Source organism: Notamacropus eugenii, chromosome 3, assembly GCF_028372415.1.
Source record: "Notamacropus eugenii isolate mMacEug1 chromosome 3, mMacEug1.pri_v2, whole genome shotgun sequence".
Taxonomy (NCBI): domain Eukaryota; kingdom Metazoa; phylum Chordata; class Mammalia; order Diprotodontia; family Macropodidae; genus Notamacropus; species Notamacropus eugenii.
Genome location: NC_092874.1, coordinates 371,457,848 through 371,480,909, shown reverse-complemented (window position 1 = coordinate 371,480,909; position 23,062 = coordinate 371,457,848). Strand labels below are relative to the sequence as shown.

Below are 23,062 nucleotides of genomic sequence, written 5' to 3'. Positions count from 1 at the left end.
TCTACCTGTAACTGGAAAAAATAAGATACTATGAAAAAAAACCAGATGAAATAAAAACCTACCTTGTTTGCTACATCTCCAAAAGTCAAGTTTGTCAGAGCCATTCCGGCATATCGTCTTAATGTAACACTGTAGTGGTCATTAGTAAGCCCATACATTTCACAGTCTACTTGTAATAATTCTGCAATGGCCTGTAGTCCCCCTATTTTAAAAGAGTAAGAATAAAAGTATTTATTTCAAGTGAAAAGTGATTATTTAGTACTAGAGTTTCATCAATTTAACCAGCAGGGAAATCTCAAGTATTTCTTGAGATCTAAAATTTTCCATTAGAATTACAAACCAAACATTAGAACTACAAGGTACCTCAGAGGTTAGACAGTTCAACCCCCTCATTTTATAGATGAGAAAAACTGATGTTAAGTGACTTATCTAAGGTCATACAGTAAGTAGCAAAACCAGTATTCAGATACAAATCTTCTTATTCTAAATCTAATGTTCTTTCCATGGACATGGCCAAAGAACTGATCTGAATGCAAGAAATACCAGGTGAAAATAAGTTGAATAATTTTCATAATGAAGTCAAATACTAAATCCCTAAAGAATAAAGTTAGATCCAGAAACATTTAAAAGTTTTACATATGACCTGAAGGAAGAATGCTGAGGGAAATCTGAGTATTCAGAAAATACAACGCTTTTCTTGGTCTGAAAAAAGCCAACAAGAGAAAAATTACAGGACGATTTTTTTTTAAGGCTTAAGGAATTGAGAAAAAAAAGTTAATGCAATGAGGAAAATAAATCCAAACTCTCCTCATCTGATAACTTCAGTGTTTTCAGTCATATTCTGAGACAGGGACTTAGGAGTCACTCACTATTGTTCACTGAAAGAAATTAATTCAATATGTTATTGAGGCTAAGAGGGAAAAAACAAAATCAAGAAGGCATGAGCTAAACATCTCAAGTTCTTTCAGTCAGTCTTGAAATGGTATGAACTCTAGGTCATTCTCCATAGGCAACATGGAATAATGGATTTAGACCCAGAAGACTTGTATCTGAATTCTGGCTCCTGCTCTTGTCACTGCTTTTTTTACCTTGGGCAAGTAACCGAGCTTCTCTGGGACTGTTTCCTCATTTGTAAAAGGAGGGGATTGAAAGAGATGACTTCGAAGGTCCCTTCCAGTCACTCAGGTTTGCAACCTTGGAGTTATTCTTCAGTCTTTGCTCTTCTGCATTCCCTACAACCATTAGCTGCCAGGTGCTATTGATTCTATCTTAACAACATCTCTTATATTTTTACCTTCTTTCCATTTAAATAGCCATTACTAGTTTAAGACTTCATTAGTTCTTGTGCAGACTGTTGCAATAACATCCTAAACCAGGAGTGGGAAATCTGTGGCCTTAAGGTCACTTGTAGCCTTCTAGGTTCCCAAGTGTGATCCCACTGAATGAACACAAACGTTGCAGAATACATCCCCTTAATAAAAGGATTTTTTTCTGTAAAACCTGGACTCAGTCAAAACGCTGCACCTAAGGACCTAGAAGGTCACATGTGGCCTTGAGGCCACAGGTTCCCCACCCTTACATGATCTTCTTGCCTTTGGTCCAGGAGTCTTCAAACTTTTTTGATCATGCATCCGTAGCAGTAAACAATTTTTGAGAATATCTCTGTCCACATATTTTCTTATTTATAAATTTTATGCATGTACTACTATTACTAATAATTATGTGTAAGACACAAAAAACATTTTAAAAGGATAAAGTAAAGATGAAATAATATCTGATCCTAGAATTAACAGGGCACCACTGAAGCTTACTGAATAAGGGAGTCACATGGTCAGATTTGCACTTTTGGAAAATCATTTTGGTGGTTACGTGGGAGAATGAATGGAGAGACATCAGGCAGAAAGACCAATTAGAATGCTATTTCAATAGGCCAAGTAAGAGGTGAAGAGGGCCTAAACTAAGTGGTGCATATGTGAATGAAGAAGTGGTGGTGGTAGAAATGAAAAGATATGGCAGCTGATTGGATAGGTTGAATGAGGAACAGTCATGGATACTATGTAGGGAAAGATAGGGCAGGGAATTTTGCCTAAGAAGCTGCTATAGGTGCCTCGGTCTACTTAGTGGTGGGAAATGACAGAGTGGGGGAGTGCTGAGCTAATAGGTTAACAGGTAAGAGATAGTGCAGTTGTATTGATCATTTCAGTATTTCCTTTATTATTCATTTGATAGTGGTTTCCTTAGGGGCTGGATCTCAAAGCATTGTAGCATCCTCCTTTGCTAGGCAAATTCACAGTTCACTAAGTAGAGAACCTAGGTCTCTGCTAGGACAGCTGGTTCAGGTACACTGTCATTTTTAACATGTCATTCAAAACCAAACAGTTTGCTTTCCATTCAAACTCAAATATGACTTGTTTAAAGCTGGTAAGGCCTTCTTCAGGAGATCTTCCCCAAGACAGGTGGCTGATGAAGCTCATTAGCAACGAAGACATCCAGACCCACCAAGGGATAAGCCCTGCATTTCTTCTGAATCTACCTTTTCTGATGAGGGAAATATCTCTTTTGATACAAATCCCTGACCCCCCCCCAACTCAATCCCTTCAGGCTGTTTTGAAGGTAAATCAAGTTATAAAGAGTTATATTATCACAATTTTGAAGAAGAGGGATGGAGTCAAGATGGCAGAGTAGAAGGACAGACCTGTAGAAGCTCTCCTTCCACAGTCCATAAAATACCTGTAAAAAATGACTCTAAACAAATTCTAGAGCAGCAGAAGCCACAAAACGACAGAGTGAAAGAGATTTCCAGCCCAAGACAGCCTGAAAGGCCAACAGGAAAGGTCTATCACACCAGGCTTGGAGCAGAGAGCAGCCCAGTCTTGGCTGAGGAGACCAGCTTGGACAGGACCACAGCAGGCTTCAGGGAACAGAATCACAGGTAGTAGCTGGGGTTCCGAGATTACTCAACCCACAAATGCCAAAGACAGCTTCAAAGGTCAGTGAGAAAGCCCTTTCACCTGGATGAGAAGGGAGCAGGGTCTTGCCCCAGGCTTAGCCCCAGTAGGTCCCAGGCAGCCACAGCTGCAGCCATTTTTTGGAGCCCTAGGGCTAAAGACCCTGGGAAAATTGAGCAGCTAGTCTGGGTCTCAGCCCTGAGTGGAAATCCTTGGGTGAGGAGGAGCACTGGTTAGTGTAGCTGGTGGAAGCTCTGGAGAGGGAATTCTACTCACAGATCCTGGGCAGAAAAGCTTGTGGTTGCTCTCAAACCAGAGCACAGGCCAGGAGAGGAGTAAACTCCTCTCCCTTGATTGTGCCACCTTGGAGGAACTGAGAACTTACAGGTCCCTGGAGTATATTCTCCTCTTGACAAAGGACTCAAAAGTCAAGTAACTGGCTGGGAAAATGTCCAATAAAGGAAAAAATATGACTACAGAAGGTTACCTTCTTGGTGAACAGGTATATTCTTCCATCCTTTAGGATGAGGAAGAACAATGCATACCATCAGATGAAGACATAAAAGTCAAGGCTTCTCCATCCAAAACCTCCAAAATAAATATGCAATGGTCTCAGGCCATGGAAGAGCTCAAAAAGGATTTTGAAAATCAAGTAAGAGAGGTGGAGGAAAAATTGGAAGAGAAATGAGAGTGATGCAAGAAAATCATGAAAAGTAAGTCAACAGCTTGCTAAAGGAGACCCCCCCAAAAATGCTGAAGAAAATAACACCTTTAAAAATAGACCAACTCAAATGGCAAAAAAGGTCCAAAAAGCCAATGAGGAGAAGAATGCTTTAAAAAGCAGAATTAGCCAAATGGAAAAGGAAGTTCAAAAGCTCACTGAAGAAAATAGTTCTTTAAAAATTAGAATGGAGCAGATGGAAGCTAATGACTTTATGAGAAACCAAGAAATTATAAAACAAAACCAAAAGAATGAAAAAACTGAAGACAATGTGAAATATCTCATTGAAAAAACAACTGACCTGGAAAATAGATCCAGGAGAGATAATTTAAAAATTATGGGACTACCTGAAAGCCATGATCAAAAAAAGAGCCTACACACCATCTTTCATGAAATTATCAAGGAAAACTGCTCTGATATTCTAGAACCAGAAGGTAAAATAAATATTGAAAGAATTCATCGATCGCCTCCTGAAAGAGATCCAAAAAGAAAAACTCCTAGGAATACTGTAGCCAATTCCAGAGTTCCCAGGTCAAGGAGAAAATATTGCAAGTAGCCGGAAAGAAACAATTCTGGTATTGTGGAAATACAATCAGCATAACAAAAGATCTAGCAGCTTCTACATTAAGGTATCAAAGGGCTTGGAATAGGATATTCCAAAAGTCAAAGGAACTAGGATTAAAACCAAGAATCACCTACCCAGCAAAACTGAGTATAATACTTCAGGGGAAAAAAATGGTCTTTCAATGAATAGAGGACTTTCAAGCATTCTTGATGAAAAGACCAGAGCTGAAAAGAAAATTTGACTTTCAAACACAAGAATCAAGAGAAGCATGAAAAGGTAAACAGGAAAGAGAAATCATAAGGGACTTACTAAAGTAGAACTGTTTACATTCCTACATGGAAAGATAATATTTGTAACTCTTGAGACTTTTCTCAGTATTTGAGCAGTTGGAGAGATTATACATATAGGCAGAGGGCACACGGTGAGTTGACTAGGAAGGGATAATAAATAAAAAAATAAAATTAAGGGGTGAGAGAGGAATATATTGGGAGGAGAAAGGGAGAAATGGAATGGGGCGAATTATCTCTCATAAGAAAGGCAAGAAAAAGCTTTTTCAATGGAGGGGAAAAGGGAGGTGGTGAGAGGCAAAAAGCAAAGCTTACTCTTATCACATTTGGCTTAAGAAGGGAACAACATGCACACTCAATCTGGGTGTGAAAATCTATCTTACACTCCCAGAAAGTAGGGGATAAGGGGATAAGTGGGGTGGGGGGGATGACAGAAGGAAAGGTTAATGGGAGGAGGGGGAAATTAGAAGTAAACACTTTAGGGGAGGGACAAGGTCAAAAGAGAGAACAGAATAAATGGGGGGAAGGAAAGAATGAAGGGAAATATAGTTAGTCTTTCACAACATGACTATTATGGAAGTCTTTTGCAAAACTACACATATATAGCCTACACTGAATTGCTTGACTTCTCAGTGGGGAAGAGTTCAGAGAAGTTGGAACTCAAAGTTTTAGGAACGAATGTTGAGAATTGTTTTTACATGCACCTGGGAAATAAGAAATACAGGTAATGGGATACAGAAATCTATCTTTCCCTACAAGAAATGAGAGAAGATGGGGATAATGGAAGGGAGGGCAGACTGGGGGAAGGGGTAATCAGAATGCACAGTGTTTTGGGGTGGGGGAAGGGGAGAGATGGGGAGAAAATTTGGAACTCAAAATCTTGTGGAAATGAAAGTTGAAAACTAAAAATAAATAAATGAATTTTGAAAAAGAAGAATTTTGAAAAAGTCTAAATTACCAAGCTGAAAGACTCATCAAAGCTGGAAGATCTAAAAGACAATTTAACAATTATCTTGAAGGTACAATTCTTAAGGGCACAAAAGATACATTAGTCTCTCCTAGCTGAAAGGTCAAGGCATTTTTCTGTCTTAATGGGATTGGGGAAGAGTCCTCTCCATTGGTAGTGGAGTTTCCTCACTGTAAGTTCCCTACTCTAACAGTGAAATCGTAGATTTAGTGCAAATTTAAAAAGCATGGGTAAATATGTAAGGCTGTGTTCTAATCATTGGGACGCAAAGAAGAAAAGACAAGAATGAGAAATATCCTCAGCACTTTACACAGCTCATTTTAGGCTTTTATCACATTCTAATTTTTCATCTATGTCAAGAGTTGCTATTTTGGGTTTGCAACTTGAGAAGTTCCTCCCTCTGCTGACTGGCAAGTGGTGGTAGAAGGAGTCCACAAATCCTCCTAGGAATAAAGAAGTGTGTGTGTTCATCTTTCGTTGCCGAAGAAAACCATGCCATCAGAGAAATAATGAGATGACTTGCACTTGACTTTGTTTTGAGGAAGGGAGGGCTGTGCAGGTCACCAGCCTCACTTCTCCTCCAGAGCCATCTGAATCCAGTGACCAGATATTCATCAGGATGACTGGAGATGACCCAGGATGAGGCAATTGGGGTTAAGTGACTTGCCCAAGTTCACACAGCTAGTGAGTGTCAAGTGTCTGAGGTGAGATTTGAACTCAGGTCCTCCTGACTTCTGTACTAGGGCTCTATCCACTGCACTACCTACCTGCCCCAGGACTAAAGGAGAATCTCAGATTGGACCTATGAACACATTCTTCTCTTTGCAGTGTACACATATACAAAGTACTCTGGTTTTAGGTTTTGCAGTAGTCCATTAGTACATCATAGTTTAATATCTGGCCATCTGTCTCAGAAACCTAACCACCACAAAAAAATAGTTTCTATGGGAAAAAACTGTTATAAGTTCCAAGTGAAGAATGAACAAATTAACTTTTAGCAGCTTGGAACTTTCTTACTTGCTTTGGAATAACCATCAGTTCATTCCAGTGAGCAGGTAATGATGGTCCTTAATGAATACTTTACTGCTGAATATATCATTAGTTGAAAAAGAATGAATGCAACCTCTGTTTTAATATAAACTCAAGAAATAGACCTTTGAAGAGTATTTTTCAGCATGACTATTACATATTATGTGTGTATGTATGTGTGTGCATGTGTATGTGTATGTGTGTATGCAAGTAACAAAAACTCCATTTTGACACTTTGAGAGCTCTATCATTTCACTGATGTGGGGATTTATTCTACTGTGAGGAATATGATTCATTCGTACTTACATAATTCTCATCCAGGTTCCTTCGTGGATTTTTTATAGGTGTTATTTAATGAACTAAAGAACTTCTAGATCTTTTACATTTCTACTTTTTATATTTTAAAAAACATAAACAGCGGAGCCAAGATGGCGGAGTAGAAAGACGCACATACACATAGCTCCGAACCCACAACCCACAAAACAGCTACAGGGGAGTAACTTACGGCGAATTCTGCACCCAGAGGCCACGGAATATTGGAGCGAGGGAGATTTCTGTTCCGGAGAGACCTGCAAACCTCTCGCGGGGGGACCTTCGCGCTGCGGACTAGGCGCCGGGACTGGGAGCAGAGGGCAACCCTGCAGCGGCTGCAACACCGTGAGGAAAAGATCCGAGTGGGCTACGGGGACGGGATCTCCAGTGGCCACGCGGGTCCCCCCACCCACAGAGGGAACTGCAAACCTCTCACAAAAGGTCCGTCGCGCTGCAGACGCGGAGCCCAGCCCAGACCTGCGGCGGCCTCGGCTCCGAGAGGTACAGATCCGAGCAGGCTTCAGAGACGGGATCTCCAGTGGCAGCACAAGCCCCTCCACCCACAGGTGAGGACGGTCGGTGAGAGAGTCTCTTTGGCGGGTCGAGAGGGGAGTGGGGTGCCCCCATGGCTCAGCCCCCCCCGGGAGATAGAAGCTGAGAGGCGGCTGCAGACAGGGGCTCCCCAAGCGGGCGGGAGCCTGGATCCATTGTGGAAGGTCTGTGCATAAACCCCCTGAGGGAACTGGGCCTGAGAGGTGGCCCTGCCCCAACCTGACCATCTGAACTTAATTCTCACACTGAATAGCAGCCCTGCCCCCGCCAAAAGCCCTAAGGTGGGAAGCAGCATTTGAATCTCAGTCCCCAAACGCTGGCTGGGAGGACCAGGAGGCGAGGTGGGTGTGAGGAGAATATTCAGAGGTTAAGCCACTGGCTGGGGAGAATGCCAAGAAAAGGGAAAAGAAATAAAACTATTGAAGGGTACTTTCTTGGAGAAAAGACACTTCCTCCCTTCCTTTCTGATGAGGAAGAACAATGCTTACCATCAGGCAAAGACACAGAAATCAAGGATTCTGTGTCCCAGCCCACCCAATGGGCTCAGGCCATGGAAGAGCTCAAAAAGAATTTTGAAAATCAAGTTAGAGAGGCTGAGGAAAAACTGGGAAGAGAAATGAGAGGGATGAAAGAGAAGCATGAAAAGCAGATCAGCTCCCTGCTAAAGAACAACCAAAAAAATGATGAAGAAATTAACACCTTGAAAACTAGCCTAACTCAATTGGCAAAAGAGGTTCAAAAGGCCAATGAGGAGAAGAATGCTTTCAAAAACAGAATTAGCCAAATGGAAAAGGAGATTCAAAAGCTCACTGAAGAAAATAGATCTTTCAAAACTGGAATGGTACAGATGGACGCTAAGGACTTTATGAGAAAGACAGATATCACAGAACATAGCGAGAAGATTGGAAAAATGGAAGATAATGTGAAATATCTTATTGGAAAAACAACTGACCTGGAAAATAGAATCAGGAGAGACAATGTAAAAATTCTGGGACTACCTGAAAACCATGATCAAAAGAAGAGCCTAGACATCATCTTTCATGAAATTATCAAGGAAAACTGCCCTGAGATTCTAGAACCAGAGGGCAAAATAAATATTCAAGGAATCCGCAGAACACCGCATGAAAGAGATCCAAAAAGAGAAACTCCTAGGAACATTGTGGCCAAATTCCAGAATTCCCAGGTGAAAGAGAAAATATTGCAAGCAGCTAGAAAGAAACAATTCAAGTATTGTGGAAATACAATCAGGATAACACAAGATCTAGCACCCTCTACATTAAGGGATCGAAGGGAATGGAATAAGATATTCCAGAAGTCAAAGGAACTAGGACTAAAACCAAGAATCACCTACCCAGCAAAACTGAGTATAATACTTCAGGAGAAAAAATGGTCTTTCAATGAAATAGAGGATTTTCAAATTTTCTTGATGAAAAGACCTGAGCTGGAAAGAAAATTTGACTTTCTAACACAAGAATGAAGAGAACCATGAAAAGGTGAACAGCAAAGAGAAATCATAAGGGACTTACTAAAGTTGAACTGTTTACATTCCTACATGGAAAGACAATATTTGGAACTCTTGAAACATTTCAGTATCTGGGTACTGGGTGGGAGTACACACACACACATACACATGCACACACGCACACATACATAGAGACAGAGTGCACAGAGTGAATTGAAGAGGATGGGATCATATCTTAAAAAAAAAAATGAAATCAAGCAGTGAGAGAGAAATATTGGGAGGAGAAAGGGAAGTTGAATGGGGCAAATTATCTCTCATAAAAGAGGCAAGCAAAAGACTTATTAGTGGAGGGATAAAGAGGGGAGGCAAGAGAAAAACATGAGGTCTATCCCAGCACATTCCACTAAAGGAAAGAATAAAATGCACACTCATTTTGATAGGAAAACCTATCTCATAATACAGGAGAGTGGGGGACAGGGGCACAAGCAGGGTGGGGGGGAGGATGGAGGGGAGGGCATGGGGAGGAGAATGCAATCCGAGGTCGACACTCATGGGGAGGGAAAGGATCATAAGAGAATAGAAGTAATGGGGGACAGGATAGGATGGAGGGAAATATAGTTAGTCCTATACAACACAACTAGTATGGAAATCATTTGTAAAACTACACAGATTTGGCCTATATTGAATTGCTTGTCTTCCAAGGGGAAGGGGTGGGGAGGGAGGGAGCTAAAGAAGTTGGAACTCAAAGTGTTAGGATCAAATGTAATGTTCTTACCACTGGGAAATAAGAAATACAGGTTAAGGGGTCAAGAAAGCTATCTGGCCCTGCGGGACAAAAGAGAAGACAGAGACGGGGGCAGAGAGGGAGGATAGAGGAGAGAGTAGATTGGTCACAGGGGCAATTGGAATGCTTGGGTTTGGGAGTGGAGGGGATAAAAGGGGAGAAAATTTGTAACCCAAAATTTTGTGAAAATAAATGTTAAAAGCCAAAAAAAAAAAAAACAAAAAAAAAAAACCCATAAACATATATTTCTCTGCGTGTGCACAGAAATATGCCAAGCTTTTAAAGGGTTAAAGGGGTTCTTCTAAAAGTTTTGTTAGCATTTTTGATAATATGTAACTTCTGAAACATTCTTTAAAAGGATTTAAAATAATACAAAATTATAACATGGTATTGTGGGGTGTCAGTAATTCTCTCTTTCCAAAAGGTTTGCACTCTGGCCCATCTTGCTATATATCCCAGTATAAACTTAACATCTCAATAAACTGTACAAAAATATAGCATAAGATTCTTCTGATTTATGATGAGTGCAAATGTGGCTCAGGAGTCAAATATTGGAGGCTACACTGGATTAGGCTAACTGATGAGTCATGATGAGTTCGCTAATAAACAAAGTATGGGTATGGGTACAATTACACTGAAAAGAGAACCAGTACCCTAGTTTAGACCCTAATTACCTCCTGTCTGGATTATTGCAACAACCTCCCAACTGGTTTTCCTGACCAAAATCTTTCCTGACGTCAGCTGCTGAAGTGACATTCCTAAAGTATAAGTCTGACAATGACTCCCCTATTCAATAAACCCCAAATGGTTCCCTACTGCCACTATGATCAAATATAAATTCTATTTGACTTTTTAATTCCTTCTCAACCTGGTTCAACCTACTCTTCCAGCTTTATAACATACTATTCCTTTTCCTTACACACTAGCATCCAGCAAAACTAGCCTTCACACTATTAGAAGTAGGTAGGTGGCATAATGGATAGTCAAGTCAAGAAGCATTTATTAAGTGCCAGACATTGACTGGGCAAAGTACACAAAGACAGTCCCCCTGCCCTCATGCCCTCAAAGAGCTTATATTCTAAAGCTGAAAGATAACACAGAAAAGGAGTTGAAAAAAGTTAAAAAAAGGGGGTGGGTGGGTTTGATGAGGCAGGGAAGAGAAGCTACCCACAAACTAGGTTTGGGGGTGAAGTTCAGACAGTGAAGAGTGACTTCCTCTATGGGCTTTTCCTCCAAACAGACATTCTGAGAGGGAGTCACCAATAAGATAAGGGGGCTGCAGGGGCAAAGGAGAAGGTAACTGAAACCAGACCAGAGTGTGAAGCATGGCTAGTCAGAAACCTTCCTCAAAAAGGAGATTTCCTCAAGGAAACGTGAATTCAAATCCTGACTCATATACTTACAAGTTATGTGTCCTGGGAAAGTCTCTTAACTTCACTCAGCCTTAATTTCCTTAAGAGTAAAATGAGCATAATAATAGCACTTACCTCACAGAGTTATTACGAGGATCAACACGATAATAAATGGAAAGTGCTAGACAAATCTTAAAGTGATATCTAAATATTAGCTATTATTATTCCTTATACACAGAACTTCACCTGGTATCTCTGGGCCCATGAGGATGTAGTTTATAAACAAAACAAGTAGATAATGTGAAGGGACCCCTGGAACTTGTTTTCTTGAGTTGCTCTATTTTCCAGAAATGAAGCCACCCCTGACCTAATTTAACAGTGATCTTTTATAACAGAACTCTGTTAAACTCTCAGTGCTCAGCCAGCTAACCCAAAATGACCTGTGCAGCAGGGACCCTTTCAGATAAACAGAACACCCTTCCTCCAGGGGCCAATGTTCCCAAACTCTCTTGCTCCCTCACCCCTACCACTCCCTCCTTCCATGCCACCCCAATCTGGGAGGGTATTATCCTCTTTCTTCCTATGAGACATTCCCTTTCTCCTGCACTCCACAAATACCCAACACATCATGTATGGGGTGGGGATCCTTGATCCCACATGCATGTGCCTTTCTCTTGTAATAAATCAAGTTTTTACCTATATCTTGTAGACTCTGGACTTTTGGTTAGGAGTAACATATAGCTAAATAAAAACTGTTCTATAAAAAAACAATAATTTAAAACATATATGTGTATATATACAAACATACCACACACAAAATATTTATGATATACACACATATATATTTTAATATATTTTATATATTATATATTATTTATTTTATTTATTTAAATTTTATTTCATTTCATTTATTTTATATATTATATATATTTATAATATATATTTTAATATATTAATGTTGAATGCATTATGATAAAATAAAGGCCTCTAAATGAATAATGCTCTTTTAAATCATGAAGTGAATTTTTCTTAATCAAAATAATATAGAATGTATTTCTACATCAAGTATTTTCCTCCCTAAATGTACCAATCTACTTATTGTGAAAATAGTGACGAATTAAAGCCAAATGACATTCCTGGCACTTCTTCATAAGCAGAGCTAATGAGACAAGACAGACTATAAGCTTTGGAAACAAAGCTGTTTTCTGCACGTTTGCACAAGGCATACTACTTAATTATCTTTACCACCTACTTTACCACTGAATGGCCTATTATGGCAGTGAGGGAACAATATCTTACTGTATTTTTTTAAGTTCTGAGAGTGCAGATTCACATTGAGTCAACATTTTTCTGTGACTTCTCCAGGCATATTACGAACCATTTTTGTCTTACCAAGTTCATTCATTGCATGCCTGTGTTCCTCATCAAATGAAAGTTTCATTAGAACACAAACAGCAGGGCAGATCTGATGTTCAGCAGGAGCTGGCACTGTGAAACAAGAAAACGAATGTGAAAACTAAAGTTTTAGTACATCAAAAAGGATCAGTGGCAATCAAGTTAAAAATCAAGTCCTTCAAAAGTACTTTCAAGGATGACTTTATTGCAAAACTTTAAAAAGCTTCACAAAAACTTTATTACTACTCTGTCTGCCTCTGGCAAAAGGTATAGATTAGTTACTGTCAGGTCAAAAATCTAAAAATTTTTTAGAAGGCATCAGATGGCAAATTCTTTGTTAAAAAAATAATCAACATTTCTGTAAAAAAAGATGTTCACACTGCAATTGCTTGATGCAATTTATTTAAAAAAATGTTTTTGAATATTATATTTGTTGGTAAGTATGTAAGACTGAATGGGCTATTATTTCTTTTAAAATAACCTACAAATGAGACTGTGCACAAAAAGCAAATAGAAATATAATCAATAACTAATCTGTGAATAATAAGGTGTCCCAAGACAAAATAATACTGTGAAAAAGGTATTACACGTACAGAAATGTAGTATTTCTATATTACCAAAAACACACACTGTAAAGTAATCACAGGAAAGAAAAAATATTTGTAGAAATAAGGATGAGAAAGTCATCCTTAGTGCATCAGTTACTGCAGATCAACTGGTAATATTTATTTAAAAAATGAAATAAAACCACTAAATATCACAGATGGTATTCCACACTCTGTGAAAGGTTTTAGCTCTGTACTGTCTTGACAATAGTTATAAACGTACTGTGGGAGCTCAAAAAAGAATCAATACTTGTTACTGACTTCCCTAATAATTAAGAATTAGTACTTTATCTTAGATTTCTTTCTTAGCTACAGATCAAGTCTCACATACAGTCTGGTAGTTTAATAGAATCTTTTTATTAAACTTACACATATGTGCTTCTTATACCTTTGTGCCTTCTGCTGCTGTAAACTAGGAGGTTAAAGAAAACAGAAATGTTGTTTGTATTTGAGTTCCCTAGAATACTAACGAGAACAAAAAAAAAAATAGTAAGTTTGTTGGATAGGCGAGAAAACAGAGAGGCATGTGACTTGGTCACACAGCTAGTGTCAGAGGTGGGTTTCAAAGTGAGGTATTTCATTCCCAATCCAGTACTCTAACACACCATGCTGTGTCAGTGGAGATACTTAGTTACACTGTTGGGCTTCTATCAAGAGAATAAAAAGCCTTATCATACATATTTATTTTTCTGGTCCTCAACTACTTGATAATCTTTCTTTTTAAACGTTTGTTCAATTGCTGGAAACTAAATTTTTGGCTATTATCTCAGTGGCCTAAAAATATGGTTTAAAAACAAAGACCATATCTAAAGTGAACATAATGTTTTTATTTCATGCTTTATTCATTAAGAAAAATTAAACTTTCGTAGGAGCTTCAGAGTGTCTTGAATAAGTGAAGCTAATTTTTTTTCTAATGTTTTCTCTGAAACAGGAATCATAACCTACTTGGATTCTTGTCCTGATCCATGCCCTGCTCATGGGCTTCCTGCCATTCCCAACAGGTTTCACAGTAGGCTCGGATCTGTTCCAGAAGATGAAGGACACGGATTTCACGCCTGCCTCGCTTGTCATCGGGCTGTGAATGAATGATGTTGTGGAGTGCAGCACTGGCCCGGGCACGAGCTTCTTTACTTCCTCTGGAATTTCCCAACAGTACGGAGTCTTTGTCATTGCCATGTAAGAGCTGGATGAGGAGAGGAAGACATCCGGACTGTCGCATGGATATGCAGCTGTCCTGGGAGCTGGACATGGCCAGCAAAGTTCGGGACATGTCATCCTTATCGTGAGTACCAAGCATTGACAACAAGGAATAAACCATTTCCACCTGTGGGACAAATGAGTTTAGAAAAAAAAGTTATGATTTTTGTATTGAAAGATATAATCTAATCAAGTAATGAATGGGACAGTATCTGTAACCACACTTTTGACTACTTTCTAGGATGTAGAAATCAGTATCATTTTGCAAAACACATTAGTTACTAACATTTGTTTATGACCTACTAAGGCAAATAATTGGTGGCTGTGATTACCATTAAGAAGTGCATTAAAGAGTAGGTTTATTACAGTGGATTCCACAATCCTAAATATCTGGAATTTATAGCAGTTAATACCTGCTAAGCACTTGCACTTAATCACTAGTTGTCTTTATCAGATTCCAATTATATCACAATTATATTTAAGTACTTTCTTTTATACATACAGGACGCATCAGAGAGCAATCAAGTCATATGTTCAAAAAATGGTACGATTTCTAACTAATAAAAAATACAATCAATATCTGCTGGATTTTTATTTTGTTTTCAGTGGTTTCAGAGCCCTGAGGTATGTTATAGTAGAAGGTTACCTTAAAATGGATTTGCAGGGTTAGATTATCTGACATTTCCTTTATTCAGAGCATATCCTATTTCTTATAGATTTTAATCAGAAATCACCTTGTTAATCCTTTAAACTCAGAATGGAATTTGAAAAAGACCAGTGTGTGAGAACATGGGAATTTTATAATTAAACAGAATATAAAAATAAAAAATTACAGTCATTACCAAACCATTAAGTAAGCTAGTATGTACGGGACCCCTGATCACTAAAGAGCAACTATTTATATCATTACCTTATCATCAATAGTAATTAATACTCTAATGAAGAGCCATTGTGAGTACCTACTTACCCTAGACCTTTTCTCTAAATATTGCCCTCCCCCAGGCCTTCTCTTCAAGATTTCATGGTCAGTTCTGTACTAGAAGGTATAAGAATCCAGCTTGATAACAGTGATTAGGAGGAAAATGACTCTGGAAGGCATGTAGCCATGAGGATACTCTCTAAGACACCTACTTTTTAATTAAGAATCCCTTTGATACCATGATGTGTCACTACAGTCTGTTATACAGTGATATATGAGATCCAGGCTAGTACTCTGATCTGGTAGTCAAATTAGGAGATCAAATTGCCATAAATGTCATTCTAATCATATCTGAGTCTTGTTAAGAAATATATGGGAAAAGAAGTTGAGTTAATTATTGGACAACAGGTCATCTAGAATAAATGGAATGAATACATTTACTGATAACCTAACTAACGCAAAGTAATCTGGAGAAGGGCAATCTACTTCATTTCATTTAGAGTATGCTAAACAGAAATACGTAAAAGAAGGAACAGCAAAAATCATTAGTTCAATCTAACTGAGGGACACTAAAAAGTAGAACTAGCCAAAAGAACGCAATCCCCTTTCATATGCCTTTGTTAGTTCTTAATATACCTAAACATTTGAACTGAGAGAGGATAATACTTCAGAAAACGGGAGCACTGTAAAACAGAAATTACTAGGTTATTTTTTTCTCTATAAAGTAATAGTACCAAATTAACATTCAGCACATGAATATTGATTTTTTTCTCCTGTTGTCAGAATTAATAGTTAAGATTCTGAAGTTAAAATGTAAAGGGCTGATTGATTAGTTCTTCCCTTCCCAATATAATAGAGGAAAATAAATATAAATAGACTCAACAGACTAAAGAGTATTACAAGTAAACAGTAAATTCAAAATAAAAATCTCTACTGGAATACAATTGAACAATACTTTTTCTATCTTGAGAAATAAGCAAAAACAATTTAGAATTAGATTAACCTAATTACTAAATTACAAAATTTAGTGAAACACTTTTCAAATATTTTAATTTCTGAAAAAAAATGCTTTTCTGCTCTTCCTAAATGAAACCAAATTATTTCTCTTTTGCTTTTCATAAGCACTATAAGCCACAACTTATCGCAGACAAAAATCTACTAGGTAAATATTCTTTGCAAATGATGAAATATTTTTAGATTGAATGAAAATAGGGTATTATTCTAGCACACATAAATTTTAGTCTTGTACATACATTGGGAGGGAGGGAAGAAAGGAAGGAAGGAAAGGCTAAACAAGCATTTATTAAGCTCTTGCTACGTGCACTGAATAAGGTTAAACTAAATTTTTTTTAGTAGCACAAAAATAATCAGTTAACATAGCATCTCTGCAATATATAATTCCTAATTTCCTTTAGTTTATGTCTCAGATAAAAAATCAGTTCTTTTAAAGACTGTAGTAATAGAGTGATAAAGAACCCTAAAACTAGCTTATTCCAGAATATTATATAGAGTATTTTTATGTGTACAAAGACCATTCTAATAATATTAATACTGTAAACATATTCAGAATAACACTGCCATGTGTAATGTTGCTTACAAGTAATAATGTTGCTAATATATTTTAAATAAATCCTACTATAACATCATGCAAAATTATGTTGTTGGTAGCTATCCCCCAACCATCTCCCCAGAAAAGCCCAGTATCTTCTGGCTGGTAGAGGTGGTAAGTTCAGGCAATCAAAAAACAACCACTCTTACAAAGCTAGTGTTCTGCAAGAAAAGAAAAAGAGAGCAAAAAGAGAATTTCCAGTTGGATAGAATCTCATTTCTCTCTTATTTTAATATTTTATAGTTCAAATTTTGCCTTCCAGGAATATATTCACTATTCATACCACTGCCCCATTCCTGTTATTATTTTGCTTCAGTCATGCTTCTGAAGAATAATGAATGTTAGGTGTGGTATGCCTGTGCTAGTAGAAGAAGTGAAATTATTGTATTAGTAAGAATGGAGTGTCAGAGACCTGTGGTTTGCAATCTTTGGTTACCTTGGTACCCAGATGACTTGTCAGCCTTCGAGGAACAGAATAAGTACTATTAGCACTCATAACACTGGCTGTTTCATGATCCACTTGTGCAATAGACCCCTACAAATTAAAAAAGTTATTAGATAGTATCCCAAACCAAAAGACACAAAAATTATGCATACACTTAAGCCCTAAGAATCGATCACACCATTTGTAATCTTAAGTATCTCTATGATATATTTGTACGTAGATGCTCAAAACAAGGCAAGATTTGATCCAACATAAATTCCATTCAATAACTAAAACATAGTAAAGAATGCAAAGGACAGTTAAAACCCATGAGGAGGTAGTAAAAGTATAGCCATTCACTGTAAAGCTAATTTTAGGTCCATTTCTTGAGGTATTCAAAAGAAAATTGTGTCAGTGAAAATGCTATCCATATAGTTACTTTCTAGAATCTAATACTGCAAAATTCCAAAAGAAATTATTTTTAAAATCACAAGACATAAAACAAATTTAAATTAAGTGCGAGTAGATTTACAGAATGCAATGAAGAAAATGGCCAGATTCTGAAATGTAAGCTATCAGAAAAAAAATAAGAACTAGTAAATCTTTGAACAATTTTGACACTTTCTTAGCATTCATATTTCCAGAAGGGACACAATTAAATTTTCTTAACACCTTTGCTCTAAATGTAACTAAGATTTTAAATCTTAAAAAAAAAAAACCAATCCAGTGTACAGTTTTTGTCAGATCTATGACAGCAGTCCATCTATCTATATTAGCACTTATGGTAGAGAAATAAAACAGAAGTAGCTAGTTATGAGCCAAGAGTGACAGGAAAATATGAAATAAAAATCTCCAACACCTTTTGAGATTGCTTTTGCCAAAGAGCCTTGATAACATCCAATGTTTTTGATAGATGATATATGTGCGTATATATGTATATATCTATCTACCCACATACATACACATGATAGGAAATACTCCCCTTTTTACAGAGGGAGTAAGGGAAAAATACTCACTCTGAGTAGCAAAAAATATGTTATGAAATTTTAACATAACTAGTAAGAAAGGTCAAATACAAGAAAAGAATACTCTCAAAGAGTGCTCAAAATGTAGCAATTTGTTTTTTTTTCAATTCTCTCTGAAAGGATATCTTTAAAAAGTCTACCATTTTCTAATATTTGGGTGGTCTTGATTATACTGACACTGAAGCATAATTACAGTATGGACTGTTTGATGTCCAATACTGCCGTAAGGGCATTAATTATGATCCAACTTTTAGGATGAATGACCCTTAACTTGAAGATTTCTGGCAAATAAGACGGACAACAAAGGTACATTATCTTTTGTATGGAAAAAATACTTAAAAACAACTTTCTAAACAACTTTGAAAGACTTAAGAACTCTATTCAATGCAAGACCACCATGATTCCAGAGGACAGAGGAGGAAGCATGTTATCCAGTTCCTCAGAGAAAAGTGATGGACTCAAAATGCATAATAAGCCATACATTTTTGACATGGCCAATATGGGAATTTATTTTGCTTGACTATGCATAAAAGTTACAAGATTTTTTTTTCCTGTTTCTTCTTTCTTTTTGGAGGAGTGTCTTTTTTCCTCTCTTCAAGTGGGAAGGTAGCTCGAAGGGAGAAGGAAGCTAGGGAAAGGGTAGTCAAAAGAGAAAAGATCATTTTAAAAAAAAAAAACAGAAGAGAACAGAGTAAGGTTAAAAAGAATAACGGATCAGTTTTGAAAGTTATATGTTGAATTTAACATATATTTTAAAAGAAAATCAAGTTACACATAACAGAGATTTGTATTCTCATGTTAATTACAAATAAAAATTTAAAAAAATTTTCCCTTAAATCTTAGTATCATTAAGAAATACAAGCCCTGCTACTTACTATTTATAGTAAAATTCTGGGTACTATTAAGGGCTGTTAAGTTTCCTCTAAACTTGTCTTTTTGAGTTGCCCTATTTTCCAGAAACCCTGGACCCGGAGCATGCAGGAGGCTCTGAACGTGTCAAGGATGAAGCCAACACCCCCCCACGCCCCACCCTCTAGCCCGATAAGGAGACCACCATATTTTCTCTCATGGTAAAAGAATGTGGCTTTTGACACTGCCTTGCTCCTCCCCTTTGGGTGGCATTTTTTCCTTTTCCCACCTTTACTGCACCTTTCCCCTCGCATGCCATGCCCTTTTAGGTAGACTTCTGGTACCTCTTACTCCCTCTGTCCTGCTGTCAAAAATATGCACATTTCTATAGGAATTGTGAACTCTCTGGGTCCTGTAACCAGGTTCATTTCTCTTTTTTATAATAAGCCTAGTTTCCACATAAGTTTTGTGAAACTGTGATTGCCTATGGAAAGTACCACTAATAAAGTTTTGAGATCTACTGATGTAATCTACTGAAATGGTGGTATCTATACTCTGGAGGAAAATTTACTGACTTTTTAAACCTTTGTTGAAATTTAAACTAGGTGTTAATCAGACATTCTAAAAGTTTAGTCCCACAATTATGCTCTTGTACACAGTTTTAGTTCCTTAAACCTGCAACCCAGGAACCTGTTTCTATGTGTCTTCCTTTCTGAATCTTTAATTATAAAGAGACAGGAAAACAAAGGAAATGTCAAAGCTAAGAAAATACTTGGATGAATTTCAGAAAGTCAGGCTGATTTGGAAAAAACAAGAGACAGAGGTATTTGGCTACCAATTAGATCTGTGTGACCCTGGAAAAATCACAATCTCTCTTGGGCCTCACTTTTTGATCTATACAGTGACCAGATTCTGAGAACTGTTACAGTTCTAACATTATCCAATACTACTGCTTTACATTACTGTTGAACTATCTGCAAAACAAATTTAGAACTGATGTTTAAGCTACTGTTTGAGTAGCTCTTTAAAAAACCCCAACATAAATCACCTTTAGCCTAACAGAGATGAGAGTATCAATTTCTAATTCGTTAAGAGTTAAAAGGATCTTTGAGGTCTACTGACATTTTTAAAGTACAGCTACTCTAAAATCAAAAAACAAACACATATGCAGTAACTTATCCAAGTAGGATTCAATAAACTAGAATTTCTGATAGGTAATTCCAGATAAATCCTTTTAGCTTTGCCTTCTCCACCTTAGAGATTAATTTTCCTAATTCACTTAGTTATTTAAAAACTGATTATAAACTCTGCACACCTAATCACAAGATTATTTTATAATCTCTTATTCTTTTTGCTTTCTAATTCTATCTAGTACGGTGGTTGATTCCATTGTGGATAAAGATACTAAAAACTAGGAATCACCATCCTGATACCCAGAAAACATTTAATTTGTGAAATGCCTTCAGTTTCTTTTTCTCCTATTATTGCATTTCTAGGCCTATATTGAATAATAGTGGGGAAAAACTTCTTTCCTTTATTTTTTTATTTATATTAGGAAGACCTGTAGTGTCCTTCCACTGCAAATAATGCTAGCTTTTGGGCTTTAGATACAGACTTTTAATATGTATGTATGTATGTGTGAATATATATGGCCCTCATATGACTATACTTCTTAAGATGACTACAGCCATTGATGTGTGTGTTTTTCTTTTTAATGTGATTCTGTGATTATTGTTTTCCTATGTTAAGCCAACCTTGCACCCCTCATATAATTTCAAATTAGTCAAAGTGATTTTTAAAAACTAAATTGTTGTGATCTTTTTGTTAGGATATTGTTTTCAAATTATTATATATAAATATCATATGTAAGTTACATTAAACTGTTCTTACTATGTACCCCTTACTATTGTTGTTCACTTGTTTCAGTCATGTCTGACTCTTAGTGACTCCATTTGGGGTCACTTCCTTTTCTGGTTCATCTTACACATAAGGAAACTGAAGCATTAAAATGAAGTTAAATGACTTGCCCAGGGTCACAGAGCTAGTAACCATCTGAGGCCAGATTTGAATCCAGGAAGACGAGTCTTCCTGACTCCATACTCAGCAATCTATCCACTGAATGTTGTCCCTAATTGTTATCAATGAATAATTTAGGGGTCTGACACCTGAGGAGGCTTAGTAGACCCCTCAGGATCCCCTAGAACCTAAAAAAAATAGCAGCTACCTTTGGGGACCCAGTCTCCCACAGTGGGTTGGGTTTGGGAGAGTAGCCCCAGAGCCTGTATTTAGCAGTTGTATGTTGGCAAAACTAAGAACCTAAAGGAAATAAATAGTTCTGTGAAAACAGACAAAAAAATCCCAAATAACAAAATAGAGGTTTTAAGCAGCCTTATCTCAGATAAGACTACCAAACAAGAAAATCTGCTCTGGACTGATTTACAGGTGAATTTTCCTCAACCAATTTGACTACATATCCTGCAAAAGCCAATCCATTTCACTCAATAGACTAAGGGCTTACCTAAAACTCAGCCTAAACCTTTGATTCACTAATTCCACAGAGATGAATAGGCTTTGTTCACACCTTGTTGACATCTCTGATGGATCAACTCAATGGAGGCATTATGTCTGACTAAGTTATCGGGGCATGGCATCAGTTACATATTCTTATCAGTTACCTACATATAAGTTACTTTAAGTAGGGTGGGAATGATTTTTATACTGACTCAATTCCTACTCTTCTATTTGTGTGATATATTCTAATCACTTTATTTTTTGTTACAAATTCATCTTCTTATTTTAAAAAATTTTGGCAACTATGATCAGATTAGCCAGAGATTTATTTTGTTAGTTTCTTTAAAAAGAATGTACATTTAGTTTTGCTTATTATTCACATAATCTTTTTGTTTTCCAATTTATCTTTCTAATACATTGTTTAGTTTTGTGCTTCTTTTGGATTTAATTTACTTATTCTCTTTTTTAAGCTGCATGCTTATTTCAAACTTCTTTCTGTTTTCAAAGATAAAAACATTTTATATGCTTTGAAGATACACAGCAAAATGATGATAATACTACCACCTGACAAGGTTGTTGTAGCATCAAATGACTGTTCAGAGTACCATTATTAAATCTCTATTAGGCTTGCATATTTCTTTTGTGTTCCCTTCATTATTTTTAATTGTGTTAGGTCTATAAGATGTCTACTTAATATTTCCGCCTTTTAACTTTTAAGTTTTCTTTATCCTCTGGTACTATTTTTGTAAAGCTATCACATGATACTAAGAAATGTGTATTCTTAAAATTCTCATTTTCAAGTCATCTAATACAAAATAGATTTTGTTCCAGCCTCACCGAAAGGTCATTATTTTTAGGTGCATTTCTTATAAATAGCAAATTACTGATTTTGTTTTTAATCTACTATGGCCATATTAAAAAATGTTATAAATCACTACTGATCAGAGAAATGCAAATGAAAACAATTCTGAGGTATACTACTTCATACCTATTAGACTGGCTGATAGGACCAAAAAGGTAAGTGACAAATGTTGGAGAGGATGTGGGAAAAATGAGACAATGCATTGTTGATGGAGTTGTGAACCATTCTGCAGAACAATTTGGAACTATGCCCAAAGGTCTATAAAACCATTCATACCCTTAATGTAGTTATACCACTGCTAGGTCTACATCCAAAGAGATTAAAAAAAAGGAAAAAGACCTACATGTACAAAAATATGTGTAGCAGCTCTTTTGTGGTGGCAAAGAATTGGAAATTGAGGAGACACCCATCAATTGGGGAATAAACGGCTGAACAAATTGTGGTATGTGAATACTACTGTGCTCAAAGAAATGAGTAGGATGCTCTCAGAAAAACCTGGAAAGACTTACATGAACAGATGCAAAGTGAAATGTACTACGTACAAAGTAGCAGCAATACTGTACGATGGTCAGCTGTGAATGACTTAGCTATTTTCAGCAATACAAGAATCTAAGACAACTCTGAAGGATTTATGATGAAAAATGCTATCCATATCCAGAGAAAGAATTGATGGTGCCTGAATACAGA

The 23,062-nt window shown here is 37.0% G+C and overlaps 2 protein-coding genes across 12 annotated transcripts in view; one reads left to right on the top strand and one right to left on the bottom strand.

The window, feature by feature from the left end:
* LOC140496986 (uncharacterized) overlaps positions 1-14,752 on the top strand; it is a 44,752-nt gene extending 30,000 nt beyond the window's left edge. For 3 of the 4 annotated variants that reach the window (XM_072597435.1, XM_072597434.1, XM_072597433.1), the window contains one exon: positions 6,936-9,860. In XM_072597435.1, the coding sequence (XP_072453536.1) occupies positions 7,770-8,858 (1,089 nt within the window). In that variant the 5' untranslated portion in view covers positions 6,936-7,769 and the 3' untranslated portion in view covers positions 8,859-9,860. Of the gene's footprint in view, positions 1-6,935; positions 9,861-13,910 lie in introns of those variants that run through there. The other variant, XM_072597441.1, reaches the window with a different exon arrangement.
* Positions 1-23,062, bottom strand: part of APC (APC regulator of WNT signaling pathway) — a 153,167-nt gene that overhangs the window by 19,653 nt on the left and 110,452 nt on the right. For 6 of the 8 annotated variants that reach the window (XM_072597429.1, XM_072597421.1, XM_072597425.1 and 3 more), the window contains 4 exons: positions 17,141-17,239; positions 13,925-14,303; positions 12,372-12,467; positions 63-202 (listed from right to left, as the gene is read on the bottom strand). In XM_072597429.1, the coding sequence (XP_072453530.1) occupies positions 63-202; positions 12,372-12,467; positions 13,925-14,303; positions 17,141-17,239 (714 nt within the window). The remainder of the gene's footprint in view (positions 1-62; positions 203-12,371; positions 12,468-13,924; positions 14,304-17,140; positions 17,240-23,062) is intronic. The other 2 variants (XM_072597424.1, XM_072597428.1) reach the window with 1 other exon arrangement.